At 46.4% G+C, this 19143-nt stretch overlaps 3 protein-coding genes and 1 long non-coding RNA gene across 4 annotated transcripts; 3 read left to right on the plus strand and 1 right to left on the minus strand.

The window, feature by feature from the left end:
- Positions 1–1388: 1388 nt before the first annotated feature.
- On the plus strand, positions 1389–2093 carry LOC124668404. Its single transcript, XR_006991677.1, has 2 exons — positions 1389–1619; positions 1760–2093. It is a non-coding gene; the product is annotated as an uncharacterized LOC124668404 (long non-coding RNA).
- Positions 2094–3769: 1676 nt separating this feature from the next.
- Positions 3770–7020, plus strand: LOC124662264 (E3 ubiquitin-protein ligase RGLG3-like). Its single transcript, XM_047200119.1, has 11 exons — positions 3770–3892; positions 4373–4457; positions 4578–4718; positions 4821–4934; positions 5394–5491; positions 5579–5655; positions 5736–5841; positions 6039–6166; positions 6263–6407; positions 6491–6547; positions 6708–7020. The coding sequence occupies exons 1-11, from the start codon at positions 3770–3772 to the stop codon at positions 6789–6791; spliced, it is 1158 nt and encodes a 385-aa protein (XP_047056075.1). The 3' UTR covers positions 6792–7020.
- A 495-nt stretch (positions 7021–7515) lies between these two features.
- Positions 7516–13874, plus strand: LOC124662265 (tRNA uridine 5-carboxymethylaminomethyl modification enzyme MnmG-like). Its single transcript, XM_047200121.1, has 13 exons — positions 7516–7669; positions 7774–7925; positions 8599–8690; positions 8840–8953; positions 9458–9788; positions 10070–10249; positions 10427–10507; positions 10678–10896; positions 10986–11128; positions 11824–11990; positions 12115–12332; positions 12714–12806; positions 13202–13874. The coding sequence occupies exons 1-13, from the start codon at positions 7516–7518 to the stop codon at positions 13433–13435; spliced, it is 2178 nt and encodes a 725-aa protein (XP_047056077.1). The 3' UTR covers positions 13436–13874.
- Positions 13875–14194: 320 nt separating this feature from the next.
- On the minus strand, positions 14195–17570 carry LOC124662266 (protein ROLLING AND ERECT LEAF 2-like). Its single transcript, XM_047200122.1, has 4 exons — positions 15965–17570; positions 15696–15865; positions 15369–15592; positions 14195–15272 (listed from the first exon to the last, which is right to left on the minus strand). The coding sequence occupies exons 1-4, from the start codon at positions 17568–17570 to the stop codon at positions 14507–14509; spliced, it is 2766 nt and encodes a 921-aa protein (XP_047056078.1). The 3' UTR covers positions 14195–14506.
- Between the last annotated feature and the right edge of the window lie 1573 nt (positions 17571–19143).

Consider the following 19143-nt stretch of genomic DNA (forward strand, 5'->3'; position numbering starts at 1 on the left):
CGACACCGCGCACGAGGCGGCGCGGGCGTACGACGCCACGACGTGTCCACGCGGGAGCAGGCGGAGATGGTCGCACCGCCGCCGCTGATGATCACGCGCGAGCAGCAGCGCCGACAGCGGGAGCTGGAGCAGCGCCTCCTCATCGCCGAGCGCGACAAGGCGCTGCGCCTCGAATGGGCGCGCCGCTTCCCCGAGGACGTCGCCGCCAGGGAGGCCTTCTACGCGCAGAAGGAGGAGGAGAAGGCGGCGATGAAAGCGAAGAAAAAGGCGAGCCGCGAGAAGCGCCGCGCCGAGTCCGCGGCGAGGAAGAAGGCGAGGGCAGAGGCGGCGGCGAGGAGGAAGGAGGAAAAGAAGAACGGCGCAGGGCCGTCGACCATCGTCCTCTCCTCCTCCTCCTCCTCCTCCTCCTTCCAGTGGACAACGACGTCGACGCCGGTGTCGGACACGACTCTGAGCAGCTCCGACTTCGACTGGGAGTCCGACAAGCAGTCGGAGGAGTAGTTTATTTAGTATTTTCGTTTTAAATGTCGCATTGTATCGTTGAACTTTTAAAATATATTCGTATTTTCGATCATATTTTCATAGTTTGTTTGATGAATTTTTTTAAAAAATGGTCGGATTAGCAGTTTGTGACGCGCGCGCGCTGTGCAAAATAGAGCCTCTGCCGGAGGTGCGTTTTTCGCACACCAACGCGCGCTGCAAAATAGAGCCTCTGCCGGGGGCAATTTCGCTATGCCGCGCGCCAGCGGTCTACAGCGCGCCCAATCGCCGGTATAGCGCGCCAGATTTTACAGCGCCAGTTGGAGATGGTCTTAGGAAATGATCGCTTGCTTGATTTCGTATCCGCGCGCGGCTCGACCCAAATATTCGGTGTTCGAAATGAGACGCCGTAGACCAAAGCACCTATTGAGTGAATCTTTCGAATGGAGTGAATCACATCGAAAGCAATGGCACCCATTCTCTATAGCACTTCAAAAAGATAAAAAGACGAGTACAAAAGAATAAGACGACCGCTCCCCGAAAACTGCTAATGGAACCCGGGTACGGGCGAGGATGAAAACTAATCCAATCAGTGAGCACCACGTGTCTGACACCATACGTATCTCTATCACGTATATCAAGTATATGTCTCGTATTTGCAAAACTGTCAGACAGACCGATTCACATTAACTCCTCCCAACTACCCTTCCTCTCCACTCTTCCTCCTCGTCCATCTCCGTTCCCCGCAATTATCTCCAGACCGACATTGCCTTCTTCAAGCCGAACCACACCGAATCTCGTCCTCCTCGCTTGGGAACCCGTGGCCGCCGGCATCCTCCTCGCTGGCCCTCGGCAGGCGCCATCCTTGCGCGGCCAAGGAAGCCCCCACCAGATCCCGTGCCCGAGGTCACCGGCGTCCTCCTCACATGAGGAGTACCAGGAGCATGGGGCTGGACCAAGGCGCGCGGCGGGGAAACGCGACGACCTCCTGCAGATGCTCACCGCCCCCCTCCCCCAACACCCGCTCCCTCCACAAGCCCTCGAGCTCCTGCGCGCGGTGATGCCGCACCACAGCGGCAGTGCGGCGCTGCGGGCTAGGTCGGGCAGCGGAGGAAGGATCGTTGGCCGAGCTAGCTCTGGTGCGCTCCCGCCCTTGATCTGTACAGCCCGCAGGCGTCTCATCTCTCGTGTTCGATTTCTTTTTGATTTCCTCTCAGTAGTACTGTGTATTTCTTGTTAAATCAGACCGTCTCCTCCACAAAGCCTTAGGCCGCTACAGAGATGCTCTAGTTCATCTTGGACTTTGTGGTCTTCTTCTTGGGCTGCCTCTTGGGGATGGAGTTCTTCATGCCCAGGAAGAAGAGGAGGTCCCCGAAGAATGCCACGTTCTACAGTTGAGAGGTCACAGGATTTTCAGCTATTAATGCAAGAATTCTTTGTTCAACAAACCTGCAAATAGGTGTGCACGAATTCAGCCTTCTCCATGTGGTAGTTGTAGAAGTCGTAGACAATTGACTTGCATCACGATATTTTGATTTCATTCCGATCTGGTTAAGACAAGTGTTGAATGCTGTAATTTCTTCTCCCATCAAAATGGTTCAGTGGTGAATTTTGTATGTATGTTTATGTTGTTCATATACTTGTCCAGATCCCATCGACGACTAAGCGCTCATGTACTTTAGTTCATTCATCTGATTGACCAGATTGGAAAAAGAATTATGAAATATGCACGAATCCATTTTTGGTTGTTCCTAGATTAATAATTTAGATTCTCAACTAGTTTAATAGTATTTTTTTACTTTTTGTTGAATTGTTCTGTCTGATAATTTGATGTGTTTTGCTAATTATTGCTTACACCGTGTTCTTGAATTTTTTACTTTTCAATCAGGAGAGCTTTTGTACGACACCATTTTAATAAGCAAAATGCTAGGTGAGACTCCAAATTAATCAAGCAATCCCCTACTAGTTACCTAGTAGTGTATTTTCTCTTCCCAGAACACACGAATATTTGGTACATGCATTTTTTTTTGTCTTAATACATGATTAGTATATTACTCTAAAGATTAACCTGTGCTTATCTTATGAAGCATTAATCACTCATTGAATCTCACGGCAGGTATTAACAAGAAAGGTAGAAAGCACAGGCCAGCATGCATGAGCATTAAAAACACTGAATCTGCATGCATTAAAAACACTGATGACGCCGTTGTATACAGATGCGTATGCCAGATGAGGAAATGAAAATCAATCTCGTATTCAACCGCCGCTATATTAGCTACTAATCTCGCGGCATGAACAGACGCTGCCGATTTCGACCTCGCGCGTTGCCAGGTCCCAATCCGCCGGGTCGGACCGCTCCCTCCCAACTTTACCGGCAAAAAAGGTTAGCCCGACGCCGCCGCCACGTCCTTTTCAGTTGCTTCACGCACGCTGCCACCGTGTGTGCGCTAGCTTCGCCAGCTGCTCAACGCCGACAGCCAGCCACGGAAACTGCTGCTAGCAAGTACAAGAGGGCCCGCTTCTTCCGCGCGCCAGCGTCGTCGTCGTCGTCTTCTCCCTCGCCGCCTCGCCGTCCTCGTGGTGCGCCCGTCGCCGCGGTGAAGCTCGCTGCCCAGGTCCCCGCGTGCGGCTCTCCGGCTCGCCTGCCTGGTCCCGTGGTACGTACGGCGCCGCCCCTCTTCTCCCCGTACCTTCAATTCGCTTTCCGCTTCGCTTCAGGATCCAGGTTGGGATGAATTCCTCGCTCGTACTCCGCGCGCGAGGCCGCGACCTTGCGGCTTCCCTCCGTCGGAAGCGGGGGAAATATTGGTTACGCCCTGATGGGTCTGGTAGGAAGGATTTTTCCCAGCTAATTTGCCTTCACTGTAGCACGGGTGGTGATCGAGTCCTTCGTGGCTTCACGTCCTGCTCATGGATAGTAGGTCGCCAAGTTATTTAATCAGCGCTAGCTCCGCTGAATTTAGTTGCGATTTGACGTCCCCATCACAGGAGCCGTCTGTAATTCTGTTCATGATTCGGTGAATCCGTCAGCCACTACTGTATATGTTGCCCCGGGACTTACTATTACTGCTACTGGCAACCATCTGAACTCTGCAATGGTGAAACCCACTCTGTTCCTGTTAGACCACACGTTCCCAGTGTGCTAGTCCGAGCTTTTTTCTTCCTGTTTTCTTATGTATACTGCTTCCTAACAACATCCACCGTGTTTCTGAACCCCGGAAGGGCAGTCTGCCTGTGAGCCACTAACGCTTATGCGAAAATTGTGTGGTTTTGCAGATCGTTGCCGATAATGTGGGGCGGAGGAACCCATCACAAGCATGATCATCACAAGCACGAGCATCACGCTCATTTCCCGACCGCAAGTTCCAAGGAGCCAAAGTTTATAGCTGACAGCTACAGCTCGGTTGATGAGGTTGGTGACAAGCAGCCAACATCCTGATGATGGCCCCTCTCTTTTTCTTGTCTCTCAAGCGTAGGCATATTTCTCAGCCACTTTGATATAGACGTCTTTGCTGTGAACCCAAACACTGTTTGTTCAACATAAGTTACTTCAGCAGTAGTCAAATAAAGCTACTTACCCGGCCTTAGAACATTTGCACATTGCCTAAATCTTGTATCTCTATTGTTCAATCTTCAGTGTATATATTATCCCTGATAAAGAACATTGAAAATGTCACATTAATCCTGACGGCGTGTAATACACCTACCTCATATGCTACATGCCCAAATCTGCATAGCATAAACTGCTTCTTTGAGCTTCCTTATTTCTGTTCAAGTGATTTTAGCAACCTTCTTTCTTTTTTTTCGAGAAAATAAATAAATTATATCTGCTTCGCGTCATCATGTGTTTGTGACCACGGTACAGTTTTGTACTAATTTTCACATATGAAAGGTCATTGCTGCATTGAGAGAAGCTGGGCTTGAATCATCAAATCTAATTCTTGGGGTTGACTTCACAAAAAGCAATGAATGGTCAGGTAAATCTTACTTCGGCATCACTGTCTACCTGCCGTTTCCTTTTAGGCTTCCTACTTCCCAGCAGCTCTACATAAGATCCCCGTCTCTTAATTAAATCATGTTCTGCTGAATTTCTGTAGGTAGGCATTCCTTCAGAAGACAATCTCTGCATGCCATTAGTGGCACCCCAAATCCATATGAGCAAGCCATTTCTATAATTGGGCGAACACTATCACCTTTTGATGATGATAACTTGATTCCATGTTTTGGATTTGGTGATGGTACGTATTGACTCACTGTTTGTTTCATTTTCCATTTGAACTTTGTTTCAAGGAACACATGTACTTCTTGTATGACTTGATAAAATGCAATTCAACCTGCAGCTTCAACACATGATCATTCCGTCTTCAGCTTTTACCAAGAAAACCTTCCTTGTCGTGGTTTCGAGGAGGTTCTTGAAAGATACAGACAAATTGTTCCACATTTGAACCTTTCAGGTAAGGAAGTCCTGTCCCCCATTTTCCTCCAGTAGAGAATTCTGAGATCATAAAACACAAACATAAGATTGTACCATTATTGTACCATAACACATTTTGGTACTTGTTCAATAAAAATCTTATCTGAAAATGTCCATTATTGTACCATAACACATAAAGAAGAGTCATATTCGGTACTCAATGATTTGGTCCACCTAGAAATTTTGACATCCCTCGTTCATAAGATTTATTATTATTATTATTATTATTATTGCGTTATGGGTACATACCTTATCTAATCTATGAACTTGATGAGGTAGATACTTGACTAAGACAAATATAACTCATGTGTTGTGTTCAAGTTTCAACTGAATAATACTGTTTTTGTGATACCATCTCTATTTGGGCCAGCTGAATACTTCACCAATAGTACTCCAATCTTTTGCTTCCCTCATTATATGTTTTAACTGGTCATTGTAGGCCCAACTTCTTTCGCACCTCTTATTTACGCGGCGATGTCTGTGGTGGAAAGCAGTAATTGGCAATACCATGTCCTTGTCATCATAGCTGATGGACAGGTAATGTGTTCATTGTAGCAGTAAATTTCTTCAATGGAACTTCAGCCATTCATTCCAGTGTGTGTCTCACTTGAGCGAAAGTTGTAGGTGACCACCACAAATTCCAGTGACAGGAGATTAAGTCCACAAGAACAGGCAACTATACAAGCAATTGTTGATGCTAGGTAAATAGTTCTATTGCAATTCAAATTGGTGTTGTTGCAACTTGGTATTGTTGTATTACTAAAGCCTATTTGGTTGCTAGCTTCTATCCTCTTTCAATTGTGATGGTGGGAGTGGGTGATGGACCATGGGATGCAATGCAGCATTTTGATGACTGTATTCCTGACAGAGCGTTTGACAACTTCCAGGTGATTTAACAATACTAGTATGTTGCTTCAGTTTCAAATTTATTGTTTTGCTCCACCAAAAACAGTACTACCTTCGATATATTGCCTTGATACTTATTTACTGTGAGCCATTGCCTTCTGGTTAGAAGAGTTCCAGACTTGTGTTGCACTATCGTCTGTTGCTTTACTTATAACTTTGCTTGAATATACTGGTGCAGTTTGTGAACTTCACTGATATCATGTCAACAAGCAAGGACATGTCAAAGAAGGAGGCTGCGTTTGCGCTCGCAGCTCTTATGGAAATACCCACTCAATATAAAGCAACTCAAGGCCTCCGACCGTCAGAGTACTTGCTTTTCTCCACTCTGAGGCCCTGCATTAGTTATTCTGACTTTCTTTATCATATCCTTCGTTCACTGATCTCGCGTTTACCATCGCTCAGAAAACACACACAAAAGGCTAGCCCTCCGAGGATTCTCCCTCCTCCAAACAAAGTTCTTGAACGTGACAATGTTGTTGCTGCTTCACATGCTCCAACTACATCCTCCCGGTCGACCGATGTTGGCAAGAACGTTTCGGATGAACAGGTAGTTAACTTCGGGCCATTTTAGTCTGCACCATATTCTTTTACATTTATGGACTCTGAACTGTTCTTTTGTAAAACTTGTAGGTATGTCCAATCTGCTTGACGAATCCAAAGGACATGGCGTTCCAATGTGGTCATCTGGTAAGCCTATGCTGCCTGTAGCTTCAGTGTAACCAACCGACTAATCACTGAAAAAACTTATATTATGACCAAGCCCAAGTTTTGTATCAACACATTTTTATGAACCAGGTGGTTCACTTCTTGGATGAGTAACTGACTAACTCTCCTTTTTTGTCCCAAGACATGCAAGGAATGTGGTCCAACACTATCGACATGCCCCCTGTGTCGTGCCCCAATCACTGTGCGTGTAAGGCTCTACTCGTAAAGATGATGTGCCTGCTTGGTACTTCTGCAAACAGAGCAAAAATCTGGATGGACAAGGAGATGTGAATAAGGCTTTACTGCATAGTATGTCTAGCACCAATTGGATTGGTTGATCAGTAATTTCAGTCACAACTGTTGCTTGTACAGTTTAATTACTATGATATGGCAGTAGTAGGAAACTGTGTTTTCTGGTGAAATCAGAATGGAATACCAACAATTGTGTCGCGATATGTTTTGTCTCCTCGTGTTGCCGGCCTGACACATCCATCATTTACTATGTGTCACAAATTCCAGTTATTATTTGTCACTTGCACTATAGTGAAACAAAAGAGATGCTGGAATATAATGTGCTCCCTCCGATCCATAATAAGTTCAGGGTTTCAGTTGAAATTAGGTTAAGTTTGAACTAAATCCCCGACACTTATTATGGATCGGAGGTAGTAGTAATACTGATTTTTTTGTTATAATGAAAAGGAAATGTAAATTGCAAAACTAGGGATGGCAATTCAGTAGAGACCACTATTGTTTAGCAGTTCGGTCCACATCAGAATACTAAGGGCGTTTCTGAAATGAATTACTACTAGTATGCAGTACAGAAGGATGAGCATGATTAAACTCCCAAGTTGGAGGGGCTTTTCTGCAACTTTTCCTTTTCAATCTCCACTGAGCCACAGCCGCCAGAAGAGCAGAGATAGCTCAGCCTCCGCCCCTCCCCGTCCACGGCGATGTTGCTCCGCCTCCGCCCGCCGGGCGCGGCGGCGAGCCTCTCGTCCTTCCTCCCTTCCGCCCCCTTCACCCGCGCCCTCCCCTCGCCGTCCTGCCGCCCTCGCCCCCGCGCCCGCCGCCTCTCCGCCGCCGCCTCCTCCTCCTCCCCCAAGGGTAACCCTCCCCTGCGCCTCGTACCTTGCTACTCTCCGTTGATTAGAGATGGGTTTCGACTGAACAAGGATGGCTAACTGATGGGTTTAAACTGTGGCGTTCAGATTCGGGAGGGAGGCTGGACGCGCTGCGGGAGCGGTACGACGTCATTGTGGTCGGAGGGGGTCACGCCGGCTGCGAGGCCGCGCTCGCGTCGGCTCGGCTAGGCGCGCGCACCCTCCTCCTCACTCTCAACATTGACCGGATCGCATGGCAGGTAGGTCTGCACGCTCTCTGTCGCATTTTTCAGTTATGAATTTCAGCAGTTATAATCGTAGCAATGCCTAGTCAGGGTGGTTCGTGGGCTGTTTCCTTGCTGCCTTTTGTAGTTTATAAGTGAGATAGCATGTCCTGGAGGTTTTGATTTTTTTTTTGTATTGGTTCTGTTTTTCTCAGCTTGTTTGGTCGTGTAATTTGTAGTCTGTGCTTATGGCCTTCGTCTTCTTCTTCGTCTTAATATTACACATGCAGTTCTTCTGCATGATTCGAAAAAAGTGTAGCAATTCCCTCTGAAATTGCATAGTCTGTACATTTTGTTTTTTGTATCATGGATTCATGGTGGCTTGTGGAAATATGCAACCAAGTGCATGTGCTAAGTAGATGTGCCATAATAAGAGTTTAAATGATGCGATACTGTGATATGTTAATGTATCCATAGTACACGGGTTTTGTAAAAAATTATGATGTGGTGGTATATCTGATTAAGAGATAACATATCAACAGAAGCTGAAGGAAACTGCCAATATGGTACCTGCAAATTTTGATGTGCTATAAGGAGCTAATGAATTATCCTTAGCCAAGGAGCAGTTTCCTTTATGTCAGCTTCGTGATATTCTAAGGCCAAAAGTGCAGTTCCGCTGACTCATTTTTTTATCTGGTATGCTATGCAGCCTTGTAATCCTGCAGTGGGCGGGCCTGCAAAATCTCAACTTGTCCATGAGGTAGATGCCCTTGGAGGTGATATTGGAAAAATCGCAGATAGGTATATGTTAATTCTGTTCTTGTTTACATAGATGAATTGTGTCTTGTGTCGTTTGTACATGTGGCTGGGTTATTGGTACCAGAGAAACTTGCAATGCTACCAAATCAGCATAGATCTTTTGGTATACTCATTAGCTCTTCTTCTGATAGGTGCTACTTGCAAAAGCGTGTGCTGAACAGCTCAAAAGGCCCTGCTGTCCGTGCTCTGCGTGCTCAGACTGATAAAAGGGAGTACGCAATGGAGATGAGGAAAGTTGTAGAAAGGTTAGTATATGCAAAAAAAAACCTCTTGTATCATAACTCCATGACTTACACAATGTCCACTTAGCCAAGAATGTTTGTTTTGTTGACAACATAAGTGGTTAGTGGTATGTAAAGATGAATGTTCGTTTCGGTAGCCTCTTATCTAGATCACGTATTTCATATATTCTTAAGTGGTTCTGACAGAATCACACTTTTATTATTATCTAAGATACACAAATAGAGTGACATCACTAATTTGGCATGTGCTAGTGACCTAGTGTTACTCCTGACCAAGACTATGTTGGTACTACTATTTGAGTGGATGAATCTGTTTTCCTGAATTTTAGTTTTCAGATTCTGTAAGGTGAATCTGTTGTGCAGATATTTCTATCTATCAAGTGAAAAAGTCGTTGTGAAGTTTGTTATGATATTTGCTAATCTATATATTTATTGTTGTTTCTGGCATAGATTTTAGTCTGATATCATTCATAGTACTTACATATTACTGCATATACTATTTTCCAGCACACAAAATCTTTTCATTAGAGAGGCAATGGCTACAGAAGTTATGATAGGCAAGAATGATAGTGTTGAGGGTGTTCGCACTTTCTTTGGCATGGACTTTTACGCACCATCTGTTGTACTTACCACCGGGACATTTATGAGTGGTAAGATTTGGGTCGGTAGGACATCAATGCCTGCAGGGCGAGCTGGAGAGTCTGCTTCTCATGGACTTACTGAAAACTTGCAGCATCTGGGTTTTGAAACTGACCGCTTAAAAACCGGCACGCCACCACGAATTGACCGCAGGACAGTTGACTTTTCTAGATTGGAAGCCCAGCATGGTGATGAAGAGGTGCGTTGTGAAACGATTTTTTCTTGAGATCATATCTTCTTGGTTATCTGCATTTGGGTGTGTGGGAGTGGGGGCATTTTCCACTGTAGCATTGCATTGTCAGGGCAAGCAACAATATAATTATGTCAAGTTATATGGTGTGCCTTTTTTCCTCTCAGATAGTGAACTTTTGAAATGGCTTAGTTAGTTTTGATATCTCTCTCAGCTAGTCTATATGTGCCCAATGAAGTGTGGCTTAAGCTTAACCATGAGGTTCAAGCTGATGGCATCTCTTGAAACAGGTAGGCTGGTTTAGTTTTGATCCTGAATTTCACGTTGAGAGGGAACAGATGTGCTGCTATTTAACGCGGACTACAAAAGACACACACCAAATTGTTACAGACAACTTAGATGAAACACCAACATATGGTGGCTGGGTTGAAGCAAAGGGACCAAGGTACTGCCCAGCAATTGAAGACAAGGTAATATATCTTTGGCCATCTTGATTTGTTACTTTGTTCAATGAAAGATTATGTTTTGATCTATTGTAATCGACCTAAACTTGCAACGATCTTGTAAAGAAAATATTGTTTCCCTATATAAACTGATTAATTTGTTGATTACAATTCGAAATATAACCAGATATTTCTTTCTTGCAGATTGTAAGGTTCAAAGATAAAGAATCTCATCAGGTCTTTCTTGAACCAGAGGGTAGAGATGTACCGGAGCTATATCTACAGGTCTCTCCCCACCCCTCTCTCTATTCTGCATATTTACCCTTGTTCACAAATTGTTTTTAGTCTGAGAGTTTTGTATCACCTGTTCTCATATATACAATTTTGTTGGATGTTTTCTGCGATATTGTTTTACTCAAAACCTATAACTTAAACCGTTTGTACATCTTATACAGGGCTTTTCCACTGGTCTTCCTGAGAAATTGCAGTTACCACTTGTGAGAACACTACCAGGACTGGAGAACTGTGTGATGCTAAGGCCAGCTTATGCTGTTGAGTATGATTACTTGCCTGCTTATCAGTGCTCAAGATCCCTTATGACAAAAAAGTTTGAGGGCTTATTCTTCTCTGGGCAGATTAATGGAACAACAGGATATGAAGAAGCTGCAGCTCAGGTTTGTTCATTGTTTCTGATATCTCCATCACAAGGCAGATTAATTGAACCGTATTTTATGGATCCTAATCTTGCTCACTTTTGTTACAGGGTATAGTTTCAGGAATCAATGCAGCTAGACATTCTGATGGAAAGTCACTAATCGTTCTTGAGAGGGAAAGCAGTTACATTGGGACTCTAATCGATGATCTTGTTACAAAGGATCTTAGGGAGCCTTATCGTATGTTAACAAGGTATGGGTTATCAGTACAACAACTCTTTGTATTCATGCTAAATGGACTCGATGGAAAAAAAAGATAGTTCCATTTGTTAAGACAAAGGAATGTGCTGTTAAATACAAATTTGTATTTAACTGCAAATACTAGAATCTGTGTAATTCTAAAAGGCTGCACTGAAATTTTTGAGGGATTTGCCCCTCCATTTGTTGTCATTTACAGATTTGCGAATCAACTTCTGACCGACATGTGGGTCCAGGGGTCACATCTTGATGCGATATGGAGTGGCAAATCCTTAGTACCAATGAATAGAGTGGCCCACCGTAGAGTAACAAACATGATTCTCACCAAAGACTTGGTCATATTGGGCTAGGGCTAGTTAAATGGCGAGCAGGACATTAGGCAAATGTTACAAAAGTATGTTTAGTGAAGGATATTACCAACTTTCGAGAAACCCTAGAGGAGTAGTGCTCATTTATTAGGAAGAAAAGGTGGAGCAATAATTACAAAATCACTTGTTTTTCTAAGGAACAAGTCAGAAGAACCTTTACTGACATAATGCCGTTATATTGACATAATGCCGTTATATTGTCTGTAATCATCCATTAGAATTTAGAAGGAATCAAGGAGCTTACCATTTTGTTAATTTAGTGTGACTCTTTGAATAACAGTTTGACTGACATTTTGTGTTGTTGGCACTTGTGGACATTCAGTCGTTCAGAGCATCGTCTTCTATTTCGATCTGATAATGCTGATAGTCGGTTGACCCCTTTGGGGAGAGATATTGGTTTAATAGATGATAGACGCTGGGAGCTTTATCAGTCAAAGCAAACCCGCATTAAAGAAGAAAAAGAACGGCTGAAGCATACAAGAGTATCGGGTAAGATTTATACATTTACCACATGAATTTATGCCAAGTTTGAAACATTATTGTTTAACATGTGCTCACTTTTTGTAGTTACAAGCATGGTTTCTGATTCTGTAATTAAATATTCCGTTTGCAGGAGAGGAATTTTCTGCTGAAGTTACCGCCATATCCAACCAACCTATAAAGCAGTCATCAACACTTGAAGCCATACTGAAAAAACCACATGTACAGTATAAACTTCTGGATAAGCATGGATATGGAAATGAGCATTTATCTCGAATAGAGAAAGACTGCGTGGAGATTGATATCAAGTACGAGGGTTTCATAGCAAGGCAGCAGAGTCAATTACAACAGGTAATTTGCTTTATGATCATGTCATTTTTTTTTCTGAATTAAATATGTAATGAAAATTCTTTGAGGTGCAAGAAAATTTGTAATTACACGTTTGAGAAGTCTGGCAGTGATGCATACTGCACGTGTTGTGCAAATATATTTCATTCTATGTATTTTGTTTCTTTTTCTCTGTTGAGGATTTAGGCTTAAGGTCTTTGGTTGCAGTCGTTGATTTTCTATTTTTCTTCATAGTGTAATAAAGTATGTCTGTTTCAAAAAGAAAACTTGCTCTGCTTAAGGAAAAAAAAAACCTCCATCCACTTAATAGGTTCAGTTATTTAATCTGTCTTGTTTTGGTACTTGAAAAACCTGCTGACCCATAATTATATTTCCCCTCTTCAGATTATAAACCAGGAACACAGGAAAATTCCTGAAGACTTAGATTACCACTCAATGAAAAATCTATGCCTTGAAGCTCGTGAGAAACTTTCCAAGGTACGCGAAGCATCTGCTTCTACGGTACATTTGTTCTTTCTGGAGTAGCAATTAGAACATGTACAAGAGCCTTACATAAGATAACATGCCATCATAAATCAGCAGCATGCATTATTCGGTTCTTGAATTAGCAGGGCATGTTGTGTGCGGTTCAATCTCTGCGATAAAATCAATGATTTAGCAATCTTAAAATGTCTTCCTTTTACTAAACAATTGTCAATATTTCATTTCCTACAAGTTTGAACTACTTGACCACAATGTTGTCTGAACTTTTCTGTCATGTACATACTGACCGAGTGTTCAAAACTTGACAGCTGCAGCACTTTACTATGATTAGCAGGGTGCCAGTTTTATGATTAGATTCCATATCTCATATCCTGATAATGCATCTGCAGATAAGGCCACAAACCTTAGGCCAGGCTGGGAGAATCGGCGGCGTAAGCCCAGCCGACATGACGGTCCTTCTCATTTCGATGGAGAGCACCCGCCGCATGGCCGAGTACAGGCGGAAGCAAGACATGCTGAGGTCCATCGCCACCGAGGCGGCCAAGGCAGACGATTCTTCAGAGGAGGCGGCCAAGGCAGATGATTCTTCGGAAGAGGTTGTTCATGCTGCCACCACTGCGTAACCGCACACACTCCTGTGACTACTACGGGCAACCGAACCGGGACCCTGGAGAGGTTGAGATCTGCGGGGCAGCATACCCCGCGGATAGAATCTCGGGACACATATGTGGCATAGCTAGCTGGAGTGCAGAATTGTTCGTTCAGGAGATGCTGAGATGCATGTGCTATACCTGAATACCTGCCTTTTTTGATGATCTGACGGAAGGGTGGTGGTCATGTGACAGTTTCAGGCATGTGGATGATAAAGCTTAATTGGAATGTTGGGACAGATGGACACGAGTAAGGATTATAGATCTGCTGTACTTAGAGATTAGTAGGAATGCATGTAAAGAGCAATCACGATTAACTGATGCTGGAGAGCTAGCGCTGTTTGTGTGTACATATACATATAATCTTTTCAAATTCTGGAATGCAATGAAGCCATAAATTTTTGTGTGTGCATATACAAAGAACCTCTTCAAATTTCGGAATGCAAACAAAGCCATAAATTTCTGTATGTGCATATAAATCATATATCTTCAAAATCTGGAATGCAATGAATCCATGAATTTTTGTATGTGAATATACACGGCCATAAAATTATGTAGGAGTATGCGCATGTACATAGAATTTCTTCAAATTCTGGAATGCAATTAAGCCATTTCATTTACATCATGGAAGTTAATAGAATTTATAGTGTAAACAAAAACATAATTCGAATTAGCATAATCTTAGTTACAATTTGAACTGTTAACTCTCGGTCACAGGCAACAACACAAGGCAAAACTAAACATGAATTAGTAGGTGAAGTGTCATGTACAAGATGAACGGGAACCAGCTGAAACTGAAACTTCTGTAGCCCCCATCCCCTCTACAGAGGAATGAGTCAAATCATCAGTAAAAATCTTTGTAAAACACTAACATTCTAGCAACCACCGTAAGCATCCTAGCAAGTAAGCCTAAACCGCCGAATTGAACCAATGATCTGTACACAAAATTTCCAGCACTACCTCACCTCTACCACCTCAATCACAAAACTATCCTCTGCAAAAACATGCCGTAAACCACAGATTCATTGTAGGCCGCCTGCAAGCTTAGGTGCCATTGATTCTGATGTGCATGTAGACTTGCAGATTGCTCTGGAAGAAGCTGACCATCTGCTCCATCAGAGGGAGGAAACCAACCGGCAGAGTAGCCTCAGCTGCAAAATGAGCATGTTTCATCACCTCATCGTGCCTGGCCCTCTCGTCGTCCCGCCTCTTCCTCATCTTCTGCAGCTCAACCACGCGGTCGTCATGGCCAGGGGGAGCGTGCTCCATCGCGGCAACCATATCGGTACTGCTACTTACTCCTAGTTCTCTCTGCAGAACCTCACGCTTCCTCTTGTAGTCCCTGGAGGCGTGGTCGGCTCTCCTCCTCTGCCGGTGCTCATCCTCCTGGCTCCTCCTGAACTCGTGGACAAGCTTGGAGAAATAGTCGATCGACTTGAGCGTGTCATTCTTGGGGACCAGCTCGATCGCTCGGAACCAGTCGTTTGATATGATGAATATCGGTCGGGCGCCGAGCTTGCCAGGGGAGAAAGGCGGGGCGCCGTCTGGTGCATCTAGCTCCTCTTGTACCTCGGGGAACCATTTCCTCAACCATCCGTTCAGTGCCTCCACGTAAGCCCTTTGGGTGCTGATCCACTTGTTGAAGCAGCGGTACCATTTCGAGAGCTCCCGCTCCAGCTCCAGTGTGGCCACTGCAGCAGCACTGGATTGGCTTATGGTCCTTGCCTTGAGCAAGTGGATTCGGCTGTCTCTTATGGCTGATAGCTGCCTCTCGTGACATTCCAGAACTGCTTTCCACATTCTTCGCAATCTGTACTTGCAAAAAACAGCAACATTCAATTGATTAAATTATCGTTCTGAAGAAACAAAAAGAGACAGAACAAGTAAAAGCTAGGAAACTCCATACCCTTGGATGAGATTAACAAGCTGAGGGTATAGTTCTTCATCTCGAATCTTCTCAATCTTTGATGAGAAGGCCTTGGCTGTCCTGATGTTGATGCTGATCCTTTGCCTCAAGTCCCGCACAGACAATCTGATGGGGTCAATTGCTTCTGGCTGTGCTCCTCGCTCGTCCAGTGACTTGAGCCTCCTGTACTTCTTTTCATACACGATTCTCAGCTTCTCTTCATCCTAGAACAATCACCTAACCTTTTCAACACATGTTTGGCATGCAGTAAATAACAGATAACATGAATTGGCACTTGCAGTCTGTTGATGTGGCCCAAGTCTGTACCTTAACCTCCTGGTATAGCTTCTTCTCCCAGAGACACAACTTCTCGAGAGTCGACGACAGATTCAAGTCGGGATTTCTTCTACCACTGGCCGAAGATGCCGTGCTCGGCAACCTTGAGTTCCTTTGTCGCCTGGGGAGGCAGTGAGCGGACGACACGGTAGAAGAGAAATCTGCAGAAAATAGCATGTGTCAACATTGGGTTAATGCACTAGTATCACACAACAGAATTTCAGACAAGTTTCACTCCAACAGAGCACTGCATTACCCACATCTAAGAACTTTGGGTGTTGCCCGATGAGGCACCTTCCCCACCTCAAGGAGCCTGGAGACATCATCGCCACAGTCCGCCGCCTCCTCGAAACGCGCTTTGATATCCTCCATCGCCTCCATGACATCCTTGTCTCCGCTATGCAACGGCGAGAAGGACTCGCTGCTCACGGTCATAGCTGGATGCGCTGGCTTGCTGTGGCTCCCCTCTTCCCCATATGCATCGACGGTCGACACATCCTTATCAAATGCCACACCCTTCTTCTTCTTCGCGGTGGAGCTGCCGCCGTCAATGTCACCGCTGCCCATGCCCTTCAAGCTTGCCGCATCGCTGCTGCCCCCTTTCTTGCTCTTCGAGCTGGCATTGCTCCGCGCTGAGACCAGCTTCTCTGCCTCAACATCGGCACCAGATGGTCTGCTCTGCAGCTTCACCTCAGAATGCTCGCCCTTCGGGTGGCCCGATGATAACCTGCTCTGCAGCCTCGCCTCAGAATGCTCGCCATTGGCACCGGATGATGGTCCCTTCTTCACCTCAGATGGCCCGCCCTTGGCACCGGATGAACCCCTGCTCTGCAGCCTCGCCTCAGAATGCTCGGCATTGGCACCGGATGATGGTCCCTTGCTCTGCATCTTCACCTCCGATGGCCCGCCCCTGGGACTGGATGGTCTCTTGCTCTGCAGCTTCGCCTCAGAAGAAGCGGCATTGGTGGCAGGAACTGGTCTCTTCCCCTTGACATTCTCATCTTCAACGGCCGACGAGGTTGCGGATGGCTTTGAAGCCGCCGGAGCAGCAGGCTTGGCCTCCAGCTCCGCCTCGTCCTCGAGCTCCGGGATCCCCTCCATCCGCCTCAGCTCGGCGTAATTGGGGCTGCTGGCGGGCAAGTTCCAGCTGATCCCGCCGCCATTGCCGCGGGAGTAGTCCTCGAGGAACTGGTCGTAGGGCGTGAAGGGGTCGAAGAAGTCCCAGGCCGAGGCCGCGGGCTCCGGAGGCGGCGGCGTGGGCGGGGGCCTCCTGTCCACGTCGCCGTGGGGCCCGTACGGGTACGCGCCGTAGCCGGTCTGCGCCTCGGCGTACTCGGCGTAGGGGTCCTCGTACACCACGTTGGGCACGGTGGCGGAGTTGCGCATGTAGTGGCGGTGCTGTTGGGGCGGCGGCGGCGCGTTGCGGACGCGGGAGCGCCTGGAGTGGTCGAGCGCGTGGAGGTCCTCGTCGTCGTCGGAGAGGGAGTGGGAGAGCGGCGAGACGGTGGAGGAGGACCCGGACGGGGACGGCGGGAGGGTGGAGACCGGCTTGGCGGGGGACGGCGGGAGGGTGAGCACGGGCGAGGCGGGGTCGGCGGGGAGGAGCGCGGCGGCCGCGAAGCGCCGGAGCGCGCCCCCGACGGCGGCGAGGGAGCGGAAGTAGGCCGCGTGCGCCGCGGCCAGCGCGAACCGCCGGTCGGCCGCGGCCCGGATCAGCGCCGCGCGCTCCCGGCACACCGCCGCGGGGTCCCGCCGCGCCCGCCGCGACGCGGACGAGGAGGAGGTGGCGTGGGTGTGGCCCGTCGCGCGCCGCCGCGCCCTGGACGCGGCGGCCGCGAAGGCGTCGTGGGAGGTCGTGCAGCCCATGCGCGGAAGAGAACCCCTGGCTAGACGGCTAGCGGCGGGGGTCGGGTGCGTACGGTACGGTGGTGGGCTCTGGCGGCTCGTCGGCGTCCATTATTATAACAACAATGGTCGCGCCGCGTGGCCGTACGAGGCCGGCTCCGAGGCGGATTGGGATGGCGGCACGGCGGCGAAGGATGGAAAGTGGCGGCGGGATTGGGAAGGAGGCCGGCGCGAGGCGCGGTGTGGGCGCGTGAATTGGGAAGGGAGACGATCAAAGAAGGAAGGAGCAGTGGTTGTGTACTTTTCCGTTCGGATTTTTCCTATTATTCCACCTTGCTTGTGTTGGTTCTGGCCCCTTCTGTTTCCTTATTTTAGAGGTTGACCGCACGGGGCCACAAGAGGAAATTGCGTTTGTGTTGTGTTTGTGTGTGCTGTACCTTCACGCGTTAACAAGAATCGGTTTCTCATTTCCATAAAAACAATCGGTTTCAATATCACTGTCCACAAAGAGATGTTAAAGTTTGTCTAAATTCAAATGTATCAACATATTTTTTAGTCTTAGGTATAGGTATATCTAAATTTGGACAAATCTTCAACATCCTTTTATGGACGGAGGAATCTGTGATCACAAAAAACTTATTAACAGGGATCTTACTAAAGTCACCGACCGGTAATCGACAAGTGAGTCGCCCGTCTTCCTCACCTACGGTGTCTCCACCTGCTAGCTTCGCCTACATCGTCCATGCCAACCACCACCGGCCAAACCGCATGACTTTGCAGGTCACAGTTGGCGTCCCTCCTATGCCACAGCATCACCAGGCCCAGCTCGAAGCTCCTCGCTCACAGATCCAACGCTGCCCCATGCATCCCTCTAAAACTCGAAGAGGTGACACTATTCTCGTGTGCCCGCCGCACCATGTCCTGTCTCTCAGGTCGTGGCGAGAGAATGAGAAGAAAGTAGAACAGACGACAAAGTGGGGAGACATGGCAATGAGGGTAGGGAAGATGAAGAACGAGAGAGTCAGGAGATATACACGGTGCAAGGGGACATGCGGTGGGAGGGATGCGCGTCAACGATTGATCGTGGCCATGGAGCGATCTCGCTTACTAAATTATTGTTGATCACACACTCATTTTCATATCTGGACATAATATATATCAACCTTTTCAAAATGGAACCATAGTCTCGAAACACCGATCGAGGGTGTTTTATTTTATTTTATTTTACAATTTTTTGAAGGTAGCGGCTTTGAGTTAAGAAACCTATTAAAAATCATGTTTCTAGGTGTTGGGTACCAATGTTGCCTTTCAAACTTCCGCAATAACTAAGAGTATGTGAATAGTTGTGACCTATGTTAAAATTGTAAATTCACCAATATGTTTGATCATGTGATTCTCTCTCCGATCCAAACGATTATATTATTTTTGCAAAAAAAATCCATAATGGTAATTTGAGCCAATTTTCTATTCCCATGAGATTTTAACAATCTTCCAAAATTTACGGACATGGTTTAATATGTAAGAAGGTTCTAAATATCCACTCTTGCGCCTATCCTTTGATCAACGGTAAAGGAAATCACAAGTTGTTTTTTCA

This window comes from Lolium rigidum, chromosome 6, assembly GCF_022539505.1.
Source record: "Lolium rigidum isolate FL_2022 chromosome 6, APGP_CSIRO_Lrig_0.1, whole genome shotgun sequence".
Taxonomy (NCBI): Eukaryota; Viridiplantae; Streptophyta; class Magnoliopsida; order Poales; family Poaceae; genus Lolium; species Lolium rigidum.

Coding starts and splice junctions, on each gene's coding strand:
- LOC124662264 (XM_047200119.1), top strand. CDS start 3,770: ATGTGGGGCGGAGGAACCCATCACAAGCATGATCATCACAAGCACGAG. Junction 3,893..4,372: donor GCTACAGCTCGGTTGATGAG/GTTGGTGACAAG, acceptor CACATATGAAAG/GTCATTGCTGCATTGAGAGA. Junction 4,935..5,393: donor TCCACATTTGAACCTTTCAG/GTAAGGAAGTCC, acceptor TGGTCATTGTAG/GCCCAACTTCTTTCGCACCT.
- LOC124662265 (XM_047200121.1), top strand. CDS start 7,516: ATGTTGCTCCGCCTCCGCCCGCCGGGCGCGGCGGCGAGCCTCTCGTCC. Junction 7,670..7,773: donor CTCCTCCTCCTCCCCCAAGG/GTAACCCTCCCC, acceptor TGTGGCGTTCAG/ATTCGGGAGGGAGGCTGGAC. Junction 8,691..8,839: donor ATTGGAAAAATCGCAGATAG/GTATATGTTAAT, acceptor TTCTTCTGATAG/GTGCTACTTGCAAAAGCGTG.
- LOC124662266 (XM_047200122.1), bottom strand. CDS start 17,570: ATGGGCTGCACGACCTCCCACGACGCCTTCGCGGCCGCCGCGTCCAGG. Junction 15,866..15,964: donor AACACCCAAAGTTCTTAGAT/GTGGGTAATGCA, acceptor TATTTTCTGCAG/ATTTCTCTTCTACCGTGTCG. Junction 15,593..15,695: donor AGCTATACCAGGAGGTTAAG/GTACAGACTTGG, acceptor TGATTGTTCTAG/GATGAAGAGAAGCTGAGAAT.